The 22,373-nt window shown below is 40.3% G+C and overlaps 1 protein-coding gene across 1 annotated transcript in view; it reads right to left on the bottom strand.

Annotated features, from left to right (window-relative positions):
* The window catches only part of LOC104495294 (excitatory amino acid transporter 5-like), a 54,656-nt gene that overhangs the window by 27,863 nt on the left and 4,420 nt on the right, over window positions 1-22,373 (bottom strand). The window contains exon 3 of the mRNA XM_010138249.1: window positions 10,227-10,442. Coding sequence (XP_010136551.1) covers window positions 10,227-10,442 — 216 coding nt within the window. The remainder of the gene's footprint in view (window positions 1-10,226; window positions 10,443-22,373) is intronic.

Consider the following 22,373-nt stretch of genomic DNA (forward strand, 5'->3'; position numbering starts at 1 on the left):
TGCGGGTAACAGTGAACACTAGCTGTGCTGTACACTGCAACATCTTCCATTCCACCAGTCCTGCTTAAGAGCCCCAGGTACGATGACGGATGTGCACTACAGGGACGTGATAGCAGAGGACCGCAGCTATGTAAGATCATAAAATCATAGAATGGTTTGGGTTGGAAGGGGCCTTTAAAGGTCTTTAGTCCATGTTTCCATAAAACGAAATCTCCATAAGAAAGCAAGGTTTAGTTAAATCAACGCGGTCTGTTTGCACACACTTTCATTTAATTGGAGTGATTTAGCTTAGGACACATAAGACACGGCAGTAACATGGTTAGCGATGAATGCTCACTGCACCGTTGTAAGCAGTGCTGTATGTCTGAGCACTGTGCTGCCATCAGCAGAGCCTTCAGCCTGGTAACACAGTGAAATCATTGGGTTATCTCTGCAAATCGTCCATAAAGCTTATGATTCTCCAGTACAAATGTTGAATCTGTAGCCAAAGCAAGACACAGACAACAACCAGCTGTGCATTTCTTTCCTATCAGATGCAGACACAACCTTCAGCCTGAGCCTCAGGGGCTTGGCTGACACAGGAGACTGACAGAAGAACAGCTGGATGGAGCTGGACCTGGGAAGATGGAGAGGATAGTTATAGCAAGGGGAAGCACTGGAGAGAAAGATAGTTACTGCCTTATTACACCTCATAAGGGAATTCTGCTTCCAGATTGTTCAAGGCTTCATTAATATTAAAATGTCTCTGTTTTGTGATTTGTAGTGATTAGATGAAAGGTGCTACAGGAGTGCAGGGTGTTAGTTTGATGATTGTGCTCTGACCTGCTATGTGAATATGAAATACTCCGAAAGCAGAGATCGACACTGAGGATTCCTGCACAGCTCTGAATACAAATGTCATGCATGAGTAATAGCTTTACAAAGAAATATGAATTCAATTGCTGATGATTTCCACTTTCTCCCTTATTTTTATAGTCCTAGTTAGTAGAATTAAGCACAATTAAGATTGTGCAAGAAAGAAAATATCATATGGTTAGTAGCTGGATTAAATGTTAGACAAATTTGTGGAGGATTAAAGCATTTTGTTTCTTTATCATTCTTTATCCCGCAGGAATTACAACTACCCACTTAATACTAGATGCTGGAATTCTCCCAATATTTTTTAATATATTATGCACTGTGGTCCAGTCTTTGAGACTAGCCTTTCCAAAGTTACACAGTTTATCTAGTGAAGGGCTGACCTGAATGTGTTTGCCAGAGCCTCGGCTTATTTTTTATTTTAAGCTGGTTTACTTGGATTGAAAGCATCCAGCATTAGCCAAAATTTAGTTTTGTTAACTAAAAACATACAAGAGAAAATCGGTGGATAAGAACTCTAATGTACTAAAATAATAATAAGAAATATCAAACTGTCACCTAGAGCTGGGAGATGACTGGGAGTGTTTGTTGGTTCAGTCAGGCCTCTTCAGAAACGTTTGAGAGATTCTTGCTTTAAGGGTATGTTTTGCTGTGCATTGATATTTCCAGCCATGAGCTGGATGTTTGGCAGGGACCTCCAGGGAATGTTTCAGAACAAGAGACTGCAGTGAGACTGGTAGTGGAGGAGTTGACTTTTTACCATGGACTAGGTTGAGGAGAGCTGGCAGGATCCTCACAAGTACCAGCCAGCCTGGCTGCCTTGGGGCAGTCCTGCTGTGGGTCTCTGGCCCCCCAAACCTGAGCACTGGGGAATGCTCTCTGGGGTGGGAGCTTCAATCTGGCACAAAATCCAGACTTTCACATTTGCCCAAACATACAAAATTAATGTCAGGGTGTTGCAGTCTGTTGATCTCTGCCTGCCTATCTTCCAGGCATCCAGCCTGCAATCAGATTGGTACCTGCAGATGTCTACTAGCTTTACTGGACAGGATAAAGATCTACCTCCATGGAACTGGCATCAGGATCATAAAGTGAGGCTGTCTCTCTACTCAGTACAGGCACTGTGTCTATCACTGACATATATTGAATTAAAGACACTTACGAAGTAATAATTCAAGCTGAGATACTCATTGCTGTCACCACTTATAAATGGTGTTGTGTTTATTCAGTTAAGAAAGCTAAGCAAATAAAATACTTCTGAATGTCCAGCACTACTTTCAGATGGTTTACAAGATACCAGACACAAAATAATAGTGCAGGAAACTTAAAGTGATCTAGGATTCGTTTCTCTAGTGCAAGCAACATTGCCACTAACCTCAGTGGCACAATTCAGCGTTCCTGGCAGAAATAATTTCACATAATAATAGGAAATTAAATACAGTGAATAACAGTGAGTGAGGCTGGTGTGGAACATAGATAAATTTAGGGCTAAGACAAGGATATGATTGTAAAACAGAAACTGAGACATATGGTTTCTGGGTTACATAAAAAATTGAGAGCTAAATACTGTCTGCCCTGAGGAAGAACATTTCCCAGAGCATCTTCCGCTTCAGAAATTCTGCCAGACAGAGCAGGAGTGTTCAACACAAGCTAAAAGAGTGACTGTGCGTGAAACTTTAATATCAGCTCAGTAAACCTTCTGCAGACTGTGAGCTATTGAGCCACAGCTGGCCCAGCATGCCTGGCCTGCACTTGCTGTGATAGCAGCACATAGGCACAAACACCCTTGACTACATTGTGCTGTGATGCACAGGCTGGTTCATTCTACTCAAAAATTTTGGATTCCTTCCCTAATTCTCTGTGGGGTAAGAAGATTCAGATGTAGGGATGTATCAAGTTAGAAACATGCATTTAGAACTAAGGCAACATGGAATTTGAAGAAAATCCTGAAGACTTCTATCAAGTATAGACAGCACCTGGTCTAGGGAGCAGCTCTGAGAGTGCAGCTTCCATAGGACTACTTAGCACCTACCCTTGACTACATTGTGCTGTGATGCACAGGCTGGTTCATTCTACTCAAAAATTTTGGATTCCTTCCCTAATTCTCTGTGGGGTAAGAAGATTCAGATGTAGGGATGTATCAAGTTAGAAACATGCATTTAGAACTAAGGCAACATGGAATTTGAAGAAAATCCTGAAGACTTCTATCAAGTATAGACAGCACCTGGTCTAGGGAGCAGCTCTGAGAGTGCAGCTTCCATAGGACTACTTAGCACCTTACCACTGCCAGAAGTGGGAGGTCCTCTTTCCATTGCCTTCCAGCAACTAACCTTCCAATTAACACTATGCACTGCTTTTTGCTCCCGCAGTGCCCTGCCACTGCCTCCAGGGCATGAGACCCCTCTCGCTCCCTGCAGAAGGCTGCTGACTCTGAGAACTACAGGAGCGATACAAATATAGCACTGTTAAACTGTTCCACTGCTCATGCTCGTAGCTGAATTGCCCACAGAACATTAGCCTAGGCTCCTGGGTCAGCCAGTTTGATAGCTCCTGGATAAATTCTATGGGAAATAATAGGCCAAATTCTGGTTGCAGTTATACTACCAAATATCTGACATAGCTCTTTCTGAGCACTGGCTACAACATCTGCTAACTCCAAGCATTCAGCTTTTACAGACTTTTTTTAATAAGAAATTAGGGCAGCCGCTCTAAGTGCAAGAGCAGCCACAGGTACAGCAGATGTTGTTTCCTTGACTCAGAACACCCATTTCCTCTGGGGCTCTCCGTGCTCTGCAGCAGCAATCTGGTTTTGCTCTCAGACTTTGATGTTGTCAGTACCTAATCCTTACCACACCAGACAGACTTCGGCTGCAGTCTCCCACGCTGTGGAATTAAAGGCACCAGACTGGGCTTTTGCTACATATGCATCCTCATAATATTTTACTGGCCTATTTTTGCACTGGGCATGAAACAGCTGTAGACTTCCTGCTCTCAGATTTGAACTAGCATAGCTGAGCTTGCAAGAACGTTGTTTTAAGACTGGGTATTTGACGGTATTCTCATGCTTCAGTGTTTGAGATCTTACTTTGTCACTCTATGCAGCAAGGGTATAGAGAGAGTAAAAACAGAGTCTGAGTAGCTTGACATGACAACTGTGAAGTTTCCAGGTTTTACAGCTGTGCACAAGAACAAACAGCACCGGTGTTCCTATTTACTATAGGCTGAGGTCCTTCTCAGTGACGTTATCTCAATCTCAAAAATTTGTTTGCTTTTGCTGTCCTCTGCATCATTTCATCATCACCTGACTACTCTTACTGTACCACATGGGCCACAAATCCCATCCTTAGTCATGTGGGTATACATGCTGGTGACAGTGGGCTCCATCAGGGTTTGCACTGCTGAAATCAAGGACAACATTTAATTCAGCAAGACTGAACAAATGAGTTATCACAGGACCCATGGGAGGATGTATCTTGCATATCGGCAGTCACCTCCAGTGTTTATCCCATTTCTCAATCTTACTGACTCCTACTAAAATGACCAAAGGTGGCTTTTGCAGAATTAATGAGGCATTTAATCCTCATTATTGTGATAAAAGATACTAATAGAATGCAAAAATCACTAATTAGGTCTAAGCCATGTGGACTTTTTATCTGTCTTGAGTGTGACACTGTTGCATGGTCTTTCAGTTTGAGTATGGGATCTGGAAGTTTACCCACTGTCCCTGCTGCTTCTGAAAGAAAAGGTCCTGACACAGCCCAAACAGGGCTACGGCTTTCTGAGAAAATAATTTTGGTGTAGAAGCACAAGTACATCACATCTTTAGGAAACTTGAAAAGGCTGAATCATATCAAAAGTAACATGACAGGCCCAATGCATTTCCACTATGGTTCCAGCAAGGCAAAGTTGTTTCATAAAGAGTGTACATTTACACCGGAAGATGTGAGGCCAATTGTCAGGAGGATGGATGATTTATTTAGGGTTGAAGCTTTCTTAATGCAGTTTTAACTCCTGGCCCCATGCATCTCCTACCCTGTGACTGAGGCCTCCTGACCAGAGAGCAGGAATGCCTTCATAGTCCATCTCCCCAACATTGTTCCCACCCCAAAATAATTTTTTTCATGCTGGTTTCCTTTTGCAAAATAAGAACCACACATTTAGGGGCTTCAGAGTCCTTTGTAAATACCTGAGGTTTGGGCTTCTGCGTAGCTTGACTGCTTAAAAATTAACCAGAAGTGAACAACTGGTCACATAGAGAGCAGAACAGTGCTGGCACCAGGCTGGTTTTGTGAGATAAAAGAAAACTGGTGATCTGAAATTAGTGAAAAATAGTAGTTTGCTGTAGGGGACACGTAAATATTTCTATCTACACAGTGGCTTTTGGCAAAAGACACATGAACATAGGGCAAAGTTATTAAAAAAAGTTCTTTCCTAGTTTAAACCCTGGATCATTTAATGAACTCTTAAATATCTTATTGTGTGTATATACAACTCAGGCTTCAGCTGTAAACTTTTTAAAGGGTGATTTCTGGTTCTGCACAGCCTGGGCTATTTCCAAACTACAGCAGATACTGCTGCTCTATTTTCAAGAAAAACATTTTTAATAAAATAGAACATAGTCTTTAGCTTGAAAAGAGGGAAAGGAAATTATTTTAAAGAGTGCTGAGGATTCCCACGAAAACATAAATCCTCTACAGTGTTATATCCTCTTCTAACTATTAATGGTATTAAAAAAACCCCCCAAACCTCTCTTGGTTAAGCCAGATTGATTTTCCTGGTACCTGCTATTAAATTGGATGCAATCCTGATTCAGTGGTAAAATGCTCTGACTTACCCTTCCGGTAAACTTCAGAAATGTGCAAATTCATGTGTCAAGGCACGATTTGATCCTGACTGTATTCACAGAATTGTGGTTGGAGCTTCTGAACTATTAAGCTTGGGATGTCATGCTGGCTGGTTAGACTTGAGAAAAACTAAAGATGTGTGTGAACCCTGCACTTTCTGGTGCCCAGATTTGCACACGCAGTCAGACTTATATAAAACAGGAGGATGAATGTCCAGTTTGGCTGGAATTTGTTTCCTCCTGTGAATGTTTATGGTGGCTGCTTGTTTGCTTTTATCTCATCAGCCAAATTTTGTTTCCTTTGGTGACAAATGCAAGTAGCATGATTTGAGTTGCAGCAGGACTTAGCCTTCTAAATCAAAGGTATTTTGATAGCGGTAACAGAATGTGGTGGAAATATTAACTAGTAATGTAAACAGTGTGGTCTTGAGTCATACAGCTTGTTTCACAAACGTTCATCCCCAAATTATAGACATTTCCTATTCTGTTTGACAGGTGAATGTATGTTGCAGAATTAAACAATATTTTTAATTGGATTCCTGCAAATACGTCCCTTTTTGTCCTTTCGAAGAAAACTCCCAAAGTCCGTATACTTGAAAAATTGATAAAATTGCCTTTCTTTGTTACTTAACTCGCAAAAGGCTGCTAAAAATTCACTCTCTAATATTTGGGACACAGTACAAAGTTAACTTTGATAATTCACACAGGAAAAAGAAGGTAAAGATGTGTGTTGATTCACAGCTATTAATTCCATTGAGGTGCCCCAAAAGCCACATTCCTAGAACAAGAGCCCTGACTGGGGCAAGCTGGGAATATTTCCTCTGGCACCACAGTTTTTCTGAACAATCCTCAGTGAGGTAATTTCTTTTCCATAGGTCTTAGTTCTCTACTTGTAAGAAAGGAAAATGGTCCTTGCCTATCTCACATCATTGCGAGAATAAATCCATTAAAATTCATAAAGCACCAGATGTGTTAAAGAGAACAAGACGCTCCTTAGCCTAGGGATTTATAGTTCAAAATATGGAAGAAAATACACTTCCATGAGCCTTGCAGTGCTTGCACCAGAAATCTTGAATATAATTAAGGCAGATTTGTACATCCGTCTCAATGTAGTAATGAAGTGGCAGCTAAAGAGAAAAGCATTGTCACAACAGCAGCTCCTGCACAGCTTCAGGCTCATGGCTGCCTTTGGAATTACTTGTCCTGAGTCCGGATCCTGGCACACAGCTGATAGAGAGGGGCAAGTTATGCAAGGGGAGATTCCTGCACAGGTACAGTCAGCTACCTTGTTAAATGGGTGTCTTCCACAGACAGGAGAAGATGTATTGGTTTAAAGCTGGGTCAGATTAAAGCGAAAGTTCTGACGTTCTTAAGGCCAAAGCAACACTAAAGATTTGGGGTATAAGGACTAGTTGGATGTTGAAAACACTTCTGTTATGCTGCATTCAGTGATCTCTCTGTCCAGACTGAATCTAGGAAGAAATCAGTAGGGGCAGATTCACATCCACAGATCTTGTCCCCAGTGTCTGGGGGTTCTGTTTAGAAAGGAAGTCCTTCAAGTACTGCTCTTCAGCGTGGCAAAAACGGTTGACTTGCGGATGCAATTTCTGAGGCATGAAATTCTGTATGTTGATGAGAATATGCACGTGCTGCTTGATGCAAGGTTTAGGGCCATTTCAGAATGACACAGTACAGTGTCACTGTTATGTCCTAATCATGTCATATACACTTGAGGTTTTATTTCCTTTTTTTTTACATAAGAGATAAATATACAAGGGAAGCACCATCTGCAAAATAATGCAGAATAATAGTGATTACTGATTAATGTTGGAATTTCTGATTAAAGCCACTTCTAAAAGCAAAAACCTCACCCAAAAATGTAAGAAATTCAATTTCTAGCAACATCCTCCCTGCCAAAAATTCCAGACCTGACAATGTCATATATAATATCACAGGAAATAATAAGAATGTACTTAATCTTCTCAAAGTGGCTTCAAATCTGAAATCAGTAAGGGTGAATAAGTGTATCCCCATGCCAAGATTCACGCTTTTAAAATAAACCCCACAATTATGTCACATATATCATCTCTCCGCTTGTCCATTGAGCATTCTTCATTTGCAGAATACCAGATGTTTCCTGTGTAAACTTCTGTGCACACATGCAATTGATAAATTGAGAGGAAATTAATGAATTGAGAAGATAAGCCAATCTAGGCTGAAAAAGATGGTCTCCAGCTGTGAATGGAAGTGATTTACCACTGAGCTAAAGGATCAGCTTTTCTAGCTCAAACCAGCAGATACATTATTACATTTAATCCAGACTTCCACTAGATATTTAGGAATTTTGCAATTGACTTGAGCAGAGCCAGGATTTCACCCACAGTGTTTGCCTAGGCTGAAAGCCTATCCCCCCCAGTTATGTTATTTATTTATTTAGTAAATGTGGTTATTTCTGTACTGGAGGAATAAAAACCAACAGTTTGTGTACTCAGCATATAAAGATTGCAGCTATGTCTGCTGCTTAGCACAGCAAAAGGAGAGTGAGCTTTATTCTCTCTTTTTAAGCTTCAGTAATGAGAGTGGCTTGTTGGCCTGTCACTGCTGGCACCTGCCCAAAACAGTGAAGACTTTAAGATTTTGCAGACTAAAAGCACATGCCTGGCTAGAAACAGGACTACCTGAAATATGGACACAAACTATGATAATTTGCTCAGGTAAATGTTTGTAGGAAGTGAAATTATAGAGTATGTTTGCAAACATTTACATCAGGACACAGTACTTCACCTGCAATGAGGCTCGGCAGACTAAAGCGTCCCAAACCTCACCACTAAACCTGTGGTGAAGAGATGAGCTCGTAACTCGGATCTCATGTTCCAGTCATACAGACATTCAGTTGTTTTACGCAAACATAATGCTAGAGAACTTAACTTCTACTTTGCATGCCCAAATTACTTTTCACCTGGCTCATCTCCATAAACTAGCTTTCTCTGGGTCTCAAAAATCAATTGGGCTGGTGTGAGGAAGGGGATGGGAACCTATGGCAAAGGAGACCTTTTCAGAAACAGCCGTAAGGTCAGTTTGGATGTAACACTGCACCACATGTCTCACTATGCCTTGTCTAAGACCAAGAGCTTAGAAACAGGCCTTGTAATATGCGGATTACAGTATTCTTGAATTCCCTTTTACTTCTCACATTATGCTGTCATACGAAGGGATTCAAAGCTCCAGTAACTTGCTTGGTTCCTTCTTCTTGATGTAGGAATCACAGTCCTTTATGCAGCAGAAACAGAATAATGTGACTTAACATTACGTCACAAATGCACACACACGAATTCCACTGCACACAGGTCATGGCAAAGTGACTGTGGAGATACGGATACCATGAAAGGAGCACCTTCCCATTGCAGATGAGGATGGTGGGTGTGTGGAAAGCTACAAAAGTGAGTGCGCTCAGCTGCTGCTGTGTGACTAATATAATTTGGCCTATTCTCAGTAACATATTGATACAACAGAAAAACATGCAGGTTTCAGATAGCCCAGCTAAGGCACTTTGGAGGAGAAAAAAAAAGTTTTTTATAAGTTTTCATCCCAGTTACTTCCGATTTGAGCAACTCCCATTAAAGTACTTTGTGTGCTGACACCCTGTCAGGATCAGGAATTTGGGTTTTTGAAAGACAAGCTGTGAAATACTTTTAATTTTAGTAAGTCAAAATCCGAAGAGATCTCTTTATGATTCAGATACAGACTTGGCTTAAAAGCCCTTGCTCAATATAGTGTAAGATCATCAACTTGAGGAACTACCAGCCAAAGGCAATTCTTGCTCTTTCTGCATGAGCAAAACAAATCTAAAGCACATACTTTGTTTAGTCAGGAAACTAATTCCACTAGCACCTGAAATGTCAAGACAGAGAGACAAAGAGGGCAAGACTATAAAAATGCTGGGCTAAACGAACAACCCTCTCTTCTGCCAACCAAAGTAAAACCACCAAGGAAAAGCCACCAAGCAGAACAAATAATATGACAAAAGTAAGGAATAAAAAGATCACAGCAGTGGTTTTTCTAATTGTGTTCTTTATCTGAGAGTTGCTATAAGCAGTAACAGCAGTTTGAAGAATTATTTCCTGAAAAATGCAGATTTTAGCCTATATATTTAAGGTTTTGCCTACTACAACTGTCTGCCCCTGTTTTAATTAACATTGCATTTCAATACTCTCTTGATCTTAATAATAGATTTGATAGTGAGGTCCACGCACTACATGTGATTCTGTGGGGTTAAAAAAATCCCCTATCTCAATGTTATTAGTGCTTCTGATACTTTTGGTGCCTGTTCATCTAAGCTTAACTAGAAACAGCCAGTATAAACTTCTGATAACTCAAAAATCATCTTCTGAAATTTACTTTTCCTCAGTTTAAACAAAATGTTCATCCTTAGTTTCAGAACTTGTCCTCTGGCCACATGCAGTTCCTCATGCAGTGACATACAAAATGTTACCTTCAGAAAGCAGAAAAACACGAATGTAGCTACCGGATTAAGTCAAGCAGTGCATCTGCAGAGCTCATGATGGGCTTTCCACCCTCTTCAGTGCTCTCCTTCTGTGCTGCTCCACCAGGATGGATAATGGAGACCATAATTATTCCCACAATCACAGCCACAAATGTTGTCCACAGGTAATAAGTGACGGTTATGATACCTAATCGACTGGAAGTCTTGGCATCCAGGGCTGCTAGTCCAGACATTAAGCTGTGGAAGGAAAACACAACATATATATAGTATCTTTTGCACAACATTATTGCAGCTTATTCCCAATTATTCCAGTTTACCTGCTTCTCTTAGGATTGCTACGTATCAGTGTTTTTAGAAGCTTGCCAGTAACACTAAAGCTGTAGCCTCTGTGACTAAAGGGATGTTTCCCAATTGTCATGTGAGATCCTGGTTTCTTGAAGGACCAAGCTCACGGGGACTGCACACATGGGGATTGAATCCTATTTGACTATTCTCTGAAATTTGAGGGACATAAACTTCACATGTGATGGACCAGCTCACAGGAGCAATGGCAATAATCAGTCAGAAAAACTTACGTATGACACTCTACACATAATTTTACAGAATCATAGAATAATTCAGGTTTGAAAGGACCTCTTGAAATTTAGTCAACCTTCTCACCCCTTCCTGTGTGAGGCAGGACCACAACTTTGCAATTAAAATCACTAAGGCACAACTTTGTCACATAGCCCTTTTTTAACCTAAAATAATAACTTTCTTTCTAAATCAATACAAAGCACAATATATTTTTGGTGTACCAGGGGGTACATTGGGGAGTGGACTGTGATTCAGTGTGCCTCCAGTCAGCGTGGAGACAGTGTGTGCCATGCAGAAGAAACTCCTTCATGGGCAGGTGTGGCTGCACAGTGGGGAGCCAAGAAAATGCTATGGTCACTTCACCCTTCTCTTTCCCCTTTAGCTCCCAGCCCACCACTGCCAGAGGATGAGCACTGTCCATCCTCTCTTGCTTGTACAGCTTGCCTTTGCCAAGCTAGAGACGCTCCAGCAAGTGCTTCAGCTCCCACTGACCCTCTTTTATAGGTAAATTGGATAGAACACTCTCTGGTCCATGAACTTGCTCCAGGCTGCTCTGACATAGATCCCAACACTGTTTCCAAGTGACCCAAGGCTGAGATTTGAGTTTCCAGTGACACCAGTATTGCTTGGGGGTTTAAACTGAGATTTACCTTCTAATAATTCTCTATAAACTCTTCAAAGTATCCATCTCAGGAAAACTGCAGGTGAAATAAAATACCACATTTACTATTTGGTGTTCCCCACTATCTAGCTTTTTCATCAAGACAGAACCATTTATCAGGCCTTTCCTCACAAATAGTCATTTACTAAGCTGCACCTCCTTGAATGAGATCTCTTTGACCTCACTCTGCTGAGTGAGGTTGTCTAGAGTCAATGCTAAAGTGCAGCTTAACTTTTATAGTAGATTTAACAAAATCAAATGGGTGGGATTTAGTGCTCAGGTTCCTGCTATCCACTAGATTAATTAAGAAAATGTGCTGCTTTTCTGCATCACAAATTTCTCATCTAGCATGGGGTTCATTAACACTATAGGAGAAAGGGGAAGCATTGGTTGCATTGTAATATGGATCATTTAGAAAATTAGTGTATCAATAACTCTCACTCTTGTAACAACTGTTCTTCCTTCTCTTTTATCATTGTATTTGATTAAAAAACCACCTTTCTGCATGTCTGTAAAGCACTGTGTACAAACACAGCGCTACATATTAAAAAACCAATAGCAGCAATGATACTCAGTTCCTTGGTATTTACCTTGGATGGGTCCTTATGGGAGAGTAACTATTCTAAAACTTTTTTTTTTGATAAAACAGTTGAATAACATGTATTTATCTCAAATGAATGTGTTAGTTTTCTGTAAAGCAACCTCTATGTTATTATTATATTTCTAGGACTGAACTATTCTTGCAGGCTGAGGTTTCACAGTCCATTGAGCCAGTTCAACAGCTCACTGATACCCAAAGGAGTCTCTTCTATTGTACTAGACCCCCCCGCCAATCTTTCCAGAAAAAAAAAAGGAAAATGGAAGTCAAGTTGATTCTTTATTAGCTGGATTTTTTCATGGTAATAATTTTCAGTATTCTTTATAGATACATTACGCAAAGAGACACCGGTGGTATGAAGGCCTGACTGTTGACCGGTAGATCTGTAACTTGTAGGTAGGACACCGTGCAGAGTCATTACTTGAAGAGGGCACTACCCAGGAGAGATACAGTACAATTTTCTTTCTGGTACTGCCCCAAAGCCACCATCAATGTGGTAAAGCCACACTGTCTCTGTTGTCCTTGATACTGCTGTTGAGTTTGTTCTACAGAACAATGGAGGGATGAATCCTGCAGATAACGCTTGAACTGTCTTGAATGTTCACCTGAGAAGTATGTCCAGAAGTACTTAGGGACAAAACCCCTAATTAAATATGCCCAGTGGTTCATGCAGCTTTGGAGGTGCTACATCAGCCTCAAGATTTTGGACCGTTAGGATCTGGGAGCCTGTTGTACAGCTAGAATCTAATCATATATTGACCCTTAGGTGACAAATCCTGAGGGGGCTAATAATGAGATTGCTCTGTCTTGGGGATATTCATTAACAAGATCGTCATCTGTAATGAGATTATCCTGTCACCAGATAAAGTCATGCTCAGTTCATGCTGTGATGAGAAAGTCCTCAGAAGTAATTACCTATGGAGGTGCAACAGGGGTAACGGTATTGTGACATAAGCATGAGCAAAGGTGTGGGTTCAGACAAAGTCCTGTATTTGTCACGGCCTGCAATGCTCAGGTTTAAGAAGTGGAAGCAGTTCTCCAAAGGTTGTGGAGGAATACTGCTCATGTCATTTTAAGCAATTGCTCAGAATCATTTTCAGAAAGAAATGCCTGTAACTAGCATATGACGGTAATTGCTTATTAATGATTTTTCATTTGACTTTATATGTTTGACATCAGAGGGAATGGGACAGAAGACATAGATATTAAGAGACATTTTGATTACCACAGTTATTGTATTAAGGAAGTAATACACAGTTACATCACAGGAGTTCCTCACCTTTCATCTCTAGAGCTCTAATCCTCATAATGTCACCAAAGACAAATTGTCACCAAGAAAAAGCACTTTCCTTCTTCTTTCCTGGGGAATAGGGAAGTCAGGAGGAATAAGCTTCCAGATGGTTTAACGTAAGATCACTACCTCATGTTCAGGTTTTCCCTTTAAATCCAATTTTCTTCACTCTCGGCTAAATAAAAACTTCTCCAACTGTTCTCTAAGCTTCTTCTAAGACTGAGCAAAGATGTTACCATGCCATCCACTACTGGACTCTCATGAAACACAATACAATGAAAAACAATGCACCCTTAATTCTTACCAAGCCTCAGAATCTGGTTAGGCTTCAAATAACCGGACAAATATTTCATTCATTGATTAAAATAATTTAACTCACTAACATGACTTCCATACACATGTCTCATGTGTAGCTTCTATCATATGTTTTAATGACTGCCAAATGGATGAAACGGGACTAAGACAATGACACACAATCTGCATCTTTTCTGAATAATTACTGTACATCTCACTTGTTTAATCAGTCTGGCAAAACAAAAAAAAATCCACAAAAGTGGAATTTCATGTTCAGGAACCATTTCTTAATTTGTATAGAAAAAAAATTATGTCAATTGATCGTTCATGTTTGAATTGATTGTTCCTGTTACATGTAAAAACCATCTTCCTGTCGCTTTTCTTTCTTCTGTCTAGAATAGTCTGCTTAATTTTTTGCTTTAATTCTATCTTGTTTATCCAACAAATCTTGGATGAAATTGTGTATTCGCAGAGACAACACATGATTTGAAGAGTAGTCTCCAAAATCATTGTATCTGTATATCTATGTAAATATCTGTCCAATGGTCCTTATATGTCTGTGGCTTTCAAGCCTCTTCAAAGTTGTTTTGGTAACCTGAAGATTTCTACACAATGCAAACCTAATGTTCCACACTACTTCAGGTTTACAATCTTGCTAAAGTTTGTATTTTTATTCTTAAAAGGTAAAAGATATCTGGGTTTTTTACAGGGACTTAGGTGCTTCTAAATCTACTCTGCTCTGTTTTCTGGGAAATAAGTTGTTCTGATGCAGCCAAATCTGTCTTGTCTCATCTCTGAACTATCTAGCCACATTTTTACTGGAGAAACTAAGTCAGAAAACCAGCAAACCGAATAACAGCATTTCCATCAAAAGCTGGATATGGCCAATAATTCAAAAGAAGCTTATTTACTTGCAGCATTTTAGTGGGACAGATATTTAAGGCAATTATTTCACTAAGACTTCGATTATTTCATTGCTGATTGTTAGTAAAATAAATCCTAGCTAAATTATTTTATCTAGGATGGCTTGATTAAAGTTTGTTTACTTTTTCTTTGGACAATGTCCATGTGATTTATGAAGGATTACAATAAATTATTTCTTTTTGGAGTCCTTGTTGATGGAGGAAGGTGAAGAGCGAAGCCAGGATTAGTAGAAGACCTAAGAAAACCTAGATTAAGCTTTTAAAGGGAAACTAGAAGGAAAGAGAAAGACCTCGACAACTTCAGGAGTTATCATTATATGTGACTCATTAAAAATGTGAAGTCAGTTACTAGGTTGTTTAAAATATTGGTAATAGTACAAACCAATGAAACTATTAAGTTGTAAGTTTCATGTCTGATTTGAGACAAGTCTGTATAAAACCCCAAAACTACTATAGCAATTTCAATGTAGTGAGGAAGGGAATTCTTTCAATATCTTGGAAATCTAATTAGTCCCATGCAAACAAGTAGCTAAACCCTTATGAGCACCTCTAGGCTTGTTCTGGCTGTCACTGCTGAGCATCAGTGTACTTATAAAGTATTTTATTTACAAATAAAAATAGAACTTTCCATCTTCTCTGAAATTCTCTAGATTTTTTTCCGCTGCATTCTGATAAAAGCACATTTTTTCACTTGTCTCAAAATCAAAACCTACATCCCCAGAAAGGGAAGATACAAGAAGCTGCCGTTAAGACCCCGTTTTGCATGTTTATTTTATCTTCCTCTTCACCAGAAGCCATCTGGATGTTGCTTTGAAATAGATGGATTATGGATAAAGTTATCAGAAGGGATTAGTGTGATTAGAAAGACATTAATCCTGTCAAGAAGTAATGGTCAAGTATTAACCACCAACAGTTGTTCCTAGAATCATGTTTGCTTTCATTCATCCTGTACCCTCTCTCGTGTTCTCATTTTGTAATTGCATGCCGTAGAAGGGACCTTCCTAAGCAAGTTGTCCCAGCGAGGCTGGGAAGCTCCTCTAACAGCTACATTAGAGATGATTACATTACAGTCGAGCATCATGAAAGTGAAGTGCTGGCTTCACTAATGCTGCTTATCATGCAGGCAGACTGCCGTTTACCTTTTGTCAAGGTCAGTGCTTTCAAGTTTCAGCATGGTAGTAATCTTAATTTCCATAGCACAAGCCATTTAATCATCTTTAAATGCTTTACTAATATAGCCTACTACCATACAGGAAGGCAGTACCTCCATTTTACAGAGAATGAAACAGGGAAATTAAGGCACTTTAAATAAAGACAATTTACAATGAAGAAAGATATGCCTGAAGTGACCTCTTTGTTGCAGCGGATCATCAGACTTTTCCTCATTTGTGCCCAGCCATCTGTGCTTTCATGACAGGCTGCTTCACTTCAGTGGAGGTACATTTATGGAAGAACACTTTGCGGCAAAGAAAGTAAGACTCTACAGTAATGAGAGAAAGAGATAAGAAACTTTCACTGGCACTTTCAACAGTTGCTTGGTTTTGCTCTTAGTCTCTACTGTAGTCAAAATTATTTTGGCAGTGAGAAAGAGGGATCAGAATGACTTTGTCTTTTCAGGATATTTTTTTAATTTCTTCTAACATGACAGAACACCTACAGAACAAGACAATGCTGTGGCTGCAATAGGGGAGCCTGCTGCTCTCATCACATGCTGTAGTGACAGTGGTACTGGTGGGGCAACCATAGCCTGTCCCTATCTGCTTCACCCTACGTGGTCTGCCCTTACTTAGACGATATGTTACAGTTTGGGGGTTTTTCATCTCCTGATGTCAAACCACAATGCATAGGAAAAAGTGCATCCTATCCTTACATGCACAAACAGGTAGTTAGCACATGTGTTGGTCTGTAACCATAGACATGTTACAATCACGTGGCATCTTGGTTGGAAGCTGGTGCCACCTACACCTCTGGTGCCACCCACCCACTTCAGAGCAATGCCAGGATCTTTCATATGGCATGAAAACCATTTGTCTAAGCACAGAGGAAGATAAAATCCTGCAATAATCCATGCTCACACCCCAAACTAAGCTGGATCCGGTCCATGTTGCGCACTTGTAGAAGGACAGCCCATTTGTATAGATGAACACTCCTTCCATGCATGTTTGTGTTCAGTCCAGACAGGCAATAATGACACCTAGGCTCTCTATGAATTTTACTCAGACTCCGATAGTTTTGTATACTACTGGTGTACTAACAGGTTTCCACTGATCTGAACACAACTAAGGGTCTATCATGATCACTGGTGGGCAGTGCAATGATCCCAGATGTTGGGTATTATTTAAAGTTTCACAGTATTACAGCATGATTTTCAAAGGAGACAAGAAGCCTAGAACCCTCCCAAAGATCTGAGGGACTACTTTGAAAATCAAGGAATAGCAATCAGCATTTTTAAAGTTGAGATATCATGAAATAAATGAAATAGTGTTTACACTCAAAAAAAGCCAAAGGCAAGCAGTGGAGATAGTTTACAGACAGGACTGTTGCAGCAGTTTCTGTATGGTTAGATTATCAGCTGTAAATGACCTGAAACGTGAATTAGCTTTCCAGAGAGGCTCAGTATCTAGCTATTTTACTTAACATAGTGGAAGTTCAAAGGTGTCAGGCATGGTGGAAATTCTGGCTTTTGATCTTCAAACAATGAACAATACATTAGAAGATCTTGCTGTCTGTGATTGTGTGTAATTTTACACCTAGGCTGCTGGAGAAGAAACCGAAATCTACAAAAGAAACCAAATCTACAGTTCCAGCACATCATAACATGCAATTTTTGAGATTTTGTTTTTTAAATAATGCTTTCTAAAATAGGAAGAGCTTTATTTTTACCCAAAATGTTGAGATCTCCTTTTCCTTATTACCTAACACTTGCAACTCTTAATGATAAACTGATACATATATAGCAAAAATCGTGCCACGAATTCACATCACGCATTGTATTTTCTTCATGTGCAATAGGAAAGTTGTTTTTTATGGACTAATGTGAACAAGGCAGGACTTTGCACAGCACACAGTAAATAATGATGTCCAACAGCTATTCTGTAACTGCTTCCTCCCAGATAGCCCAGTATGCCAGGCCGCTGCGATACATCTGCGAATGCTGGGAGGGATGAACTTTGATCACTGACGCAGAATACAGGCTGGCTTGTTGACTTTAGCTGTTATGATTAGAAAAAAGTATTTCCTAAATTCAAAGGTGATGATGCAAATGAAAACAAATTATCTATTAAATATGGATATGCAGCTTCATATCTGTGGAAACTGCCAAGATTTCTAATAATATTTGGGTTTCTGTTCTGTCAGTTCTTTCAAGCATTTTTAGATTAAGAAAAGGGCAAAAGGATTTGAAACAGAAATTTGGATTATAAACAAATGTCAGAATTACTCAGATGTTTATAGTTCAGACATGTATCTATCTGAAGGAAATAGAGGTAATCCAGCCAGCCCCTCAAGCTTCACACCATTGCTGTTTCTTTTGCAAGACACTAAGGATTTCAGAGCTCTCAGAGGACTACAGAAAAATTCTGTCAGGTCCTACACTGCTCATACCCCATCTGTAATCACTTCAGTGCCTTCCACACCCATTCATTCTGTGACCATAGATTTCTATTGCACATCACTAGATCCCTGCTGACACTGCCTAAATAATTTGTACTGAATTGGTCCAGTTTGCCATTGCAACACGTGCCATTTTTCACTGAAACAGTTTGGACTTTCAGTTTGCACATGCAAGAGAATACCTTAGAAAACAGGATGGGATCTGACCATTAGACTCTGTATTCCTAAACATAGCTAAGAACATCGATAATATTTCAGACAACAACGTAGTGAAACCTCTGAAGGCGTCTGAAGCACAAAGGAGGGATTCTTAATAAGGTTTCCTAAGAAGGTAGAATGGAATTTTCCTCTACCAGCTCAAGCAGTCTCAAAGCATGATTTGGAGAACTTTTGGTACAATTTGACATCAGTTCTGCAATATAATAGCAGTATGGATAATTTAAAGAGTACAAAGGTGTCAAATGAGATTGTTCACTGACCAGTTCTTCTTACCCTTGGGTAATCCTTCCCTGTCAGTTTCATCCAAGTGCAGTTTTGCTTTTCACTCCGAAAGTAAATATACTTATCATCTCTAGTCTTCTCCTTAAAACACCTATCTCCAGACTGACTTTCTCCACAATAAAGACTGTAGATGGCGTATCCTAGGAAAGGGCTAACAGCCTATTCTCACTGGAGTGAAATGTATTGTTATTATTTTTTATTTTACAGGGATACACGACAGGTAGTTCAGAAATGAGACATTATACACTCTTTATGTTATCATTCAGGTACCCCACAGATTTTCCTTACTAACCCAGCAGAAGGTTGAGGGTCCTCTGTTGAGGAAGACCTCTCCCTAAGTACCAATATTCTTCTATTGGCAAGATAACACAGACAAAATAGAGGGAAAAGTCCAGAGTCTAACAATGTGAAGAAAAAAACCCCTGTTTCCAAGAGCCATTTAATTCTATGGGAAAATATAGCTGCTTTGGTACATTATAAAACATCGTTCTGAGCAGGCTCCTCAGAGACCTATAAGCAGCATTTTGCAGCTGCTCCTTAACACCTCACTAGATAATACAGTACATAAATTTTATTGCACTTGATTATGCCCCAGTTTGGCAGCTGCACTAGTGTAAGAACAGAGCAACTGGTATATAGGAAAGAATGACCAGTGGGAGTAGTTTAACTCATACATAGCAGGATAGACCAAGCCAAATCTGACTAGAAGCTTCTGTTATCTATCCTCTCCCATCCAGTCTTCAGTTAAATTAGGTGAATTTGTCAAGGCATCTCTCAGTACCAGGAATGGATTAAAAGAAATAGTCTACTATATCTTGTCATTCATATAAAACCAATATTATTGAGTGAATTAATTTTGGCTATCCTCTCTGTTTAATTTTAATGATAAATAAGAAATAAAGACAGATGTTGTAGCCTCTTACAGATCTATATAGGCCTTCTGAACAGACTTTATATTGACTATATCAGACACTGGTTTATAATCATGGTAGAAGATTCAGTATTTGCCTCTGAGTGTTTGGGTCAAATTTTTCTTCCTTAACAAATCATAAGCTGAATTAGTAAAACAGACAAATAATCTCCAGCGGTCTGTTACCAGTTTCATCCTCAGCTGACAGCAAGTGAAACAGTGCACAACACAATTTACCTAAGCTGATGGTCTGTCTCACAGCACGTTTTTAACCAAACCCTAAACTCCCAAAGAATCCACTGTTGCCGTGGAGTTACTTAGGGTATGTCTGCACAGACGAGTGCAGACAGACATGAACCCACTCTGCCTTCGCCCTGAGCTGCCAAGGCTGCTCCGAAAGCCATATTGCCACATTATTCCTTCGCACGAGCTTGGGCACAAAGCCACACTAATGCGGCTATACAGCTTCCGGCATGGATCTGGCACCAGTCTGCCCAGTTTGGCTCATGGGCTAAGTGAGTTCACATCTGTTTGCACCCAGAGCATAACCACATCCTCTTGCATGATTTATACAAATATCAGCTCTTCAAATGTGACTAATGAATCCTGAGAGGCAAAATTTGGTATGGCACCGTACAGCTTAACAATGACAGAATTTGATTAGAACAGAATGAGCAATATTTGTCATTAGCGGGATGTTAAAATGTCAATGCGTTCCCCAAATCAGAGCTGGGGAAAAAATGATATGGGGAAAAGGGTACTATAATTGAGAAGTTTCTAATTAAATACTAGGCCTTAACAGCATGAGTAAGAATGACCCACTCAGGAATCTGAGCAGAAGGATAAGGGATTACCAGAACTGATGGCATTATGACAGGAATCCCCTTAAAGAAAGACAGTTCTATATTTAGCATATCGTATTTAATTCAGCAACAAAACCCCAATAGTAACAAATATTTATTGCTACCCCCAAATAAGCCTTCAAATATATACAAAATTTTATTAGCATACACTTGCTTGTATCAGGCACGACACACTCGGAGGAACAAGCTTTACAATTTTAAAAAATCAGTCATTTAGGTCAAATCAGTTATTTAGCTTTGACTGTAAAAGGAACAATCTTTCCTTATCAGATTCTGCACATGGAAAAGGATCAAATCTCTGCTACTCATTATTTCTTAAATATCTAGAAAACGGTCAGTGGCAAATAAATACAAAATGTAATAATTATCCTAACCTTAAACAAAACAAACTGCTTTTTCTAAAGGGAATATTCACTGGGGTAACAAACCTGTTATGACAGCTGAACAGTTCACTTCTGCCCTGACACTTCTTTCCCAAAAGCAGTCTCATTGCTCTCTGCTAATCATAGTCTTAGAAAACGGGGCCCTATATCTATTACCAGATAAAAGCTTAATCAAATATACAAGGAAGGTCTTGAAATAAAGGATGCAATTTTCTATTACAAATACAAGTAGACATATAAGACAAAAATAACTCAGTAGGTTCAGCTTGTGTAAACCTGTGTGACTCTGGCTTTAGCCTGCTTTTCTGAAGAAGCAAGGCTTATGTAGTCACACTCTGTGTGTGTGAACGCCTTTACTAACAATATTTAAAGTAAGTTTTCTCTCAAATTACACAGAGAGGATGGAAGGCACCAAGAAAGAGACTTAATTTCCTGTAAGGTCTGTGAAACTATATGGCCGAATACAAGAACGAAATAATCTTGTGCGCTTCTAGCATTATCTTGAAAAAGAACCAGGGGCTGCAAGCCCCACCTCCTCTTCGACCTGCCTTGCAGCGCTGCAGCACACACATTTTGCAATCAGTCTTTGAAGACGTAGGAGGTCCGGTGCACATGGCTGTTCTACCTGCCCCGAGCTCTGCGGCACACTGGGAGCCAGACCTCCTCCTCCCCTGCGGGCTCACTGGCACCTCTGCCAGTTGAAGCTTTCTGCCTGCCGGAAGGAATCTGTGCCAAAAAGAACCATTATAAATGCCTCACCAGTGGTAAATTTTTCAGTCAGATGTTGCAGCTTCTTCAAATGCTCAGCCACGACAAGTGAACAGATCAGGTTTCAGTAATGGCCTTCCCAGAAAACCTAAGTCAATGCTGTTTCACTCATTGAAAATCAAGTTTCTGGCCCACGGGAAGTCCATCGGTACAAAACGCAACCTGCGATGAACGCAGTGGGGCTGGGACTGGGCACAAGGACAAAGACACTCCAAAGGGCTGACAGCGTGTGAGTGACGGCACTGGCTGTGCCAGCACGGCTGGCCTGCGCTCGAGCCAGCGCCCACGGCTGGCACTGCTGGCACAGACAGGATCTGGTCAGAGGGTTGATACTGGTTTTGCAAATGTGAGAAGATATTAATGGGAAAGTAGAGTGTTTATTCCAGTTTTTTGCTTCATGCAGAGCACAAGGACTGAGATCAGATTTGATTATTTCAAGCATCTAAGGAGTTGAGAAACTGCTGCGAAGAGATCCCTGCCTGTCAACTTGTCCTGAAAGCGCTGCCTGCCGGCAAAGGGTACATGTGTATCTTTATAATTAACTATAGTGGCAGAAAGTTGGGATTTTATTATTTTCTGGGTAGGCAGCACCGTCAGAAAACACCTCGGACGAAGGGTGTCCCAGCCAGGCAGATCCTGCCTGCGCTGGAGTGACCGATCACCGCGGGCGGCTGGTGGCTCCTCCGCCTTCTGGACAGAGCCACCTCCCGGCGACAGGCTGCAACAAGACTGCGCCGCCTCAGCCCAGGAAATGCAGCCGATGGGAGGACAGCTGGTTTAACAAACTT

Source organism: Buceros rhinoceros, unplaced genomic scaffold (genome assembly GCF_000710305.1).
Source record: "Buceros rhinoceros silvestris isolate BGI_N320 unplaced genomic scaffold, ASM71030v1 scaffold23010, whole genome shotgun sequence".
In the NCBI taxonomy this organism is placed as follows: Eukaryota; Metazoa; Chordata; class Aves; order Bucerotiformes; family Bucerotidae; genus Buceros; species Buceros rhinoceros.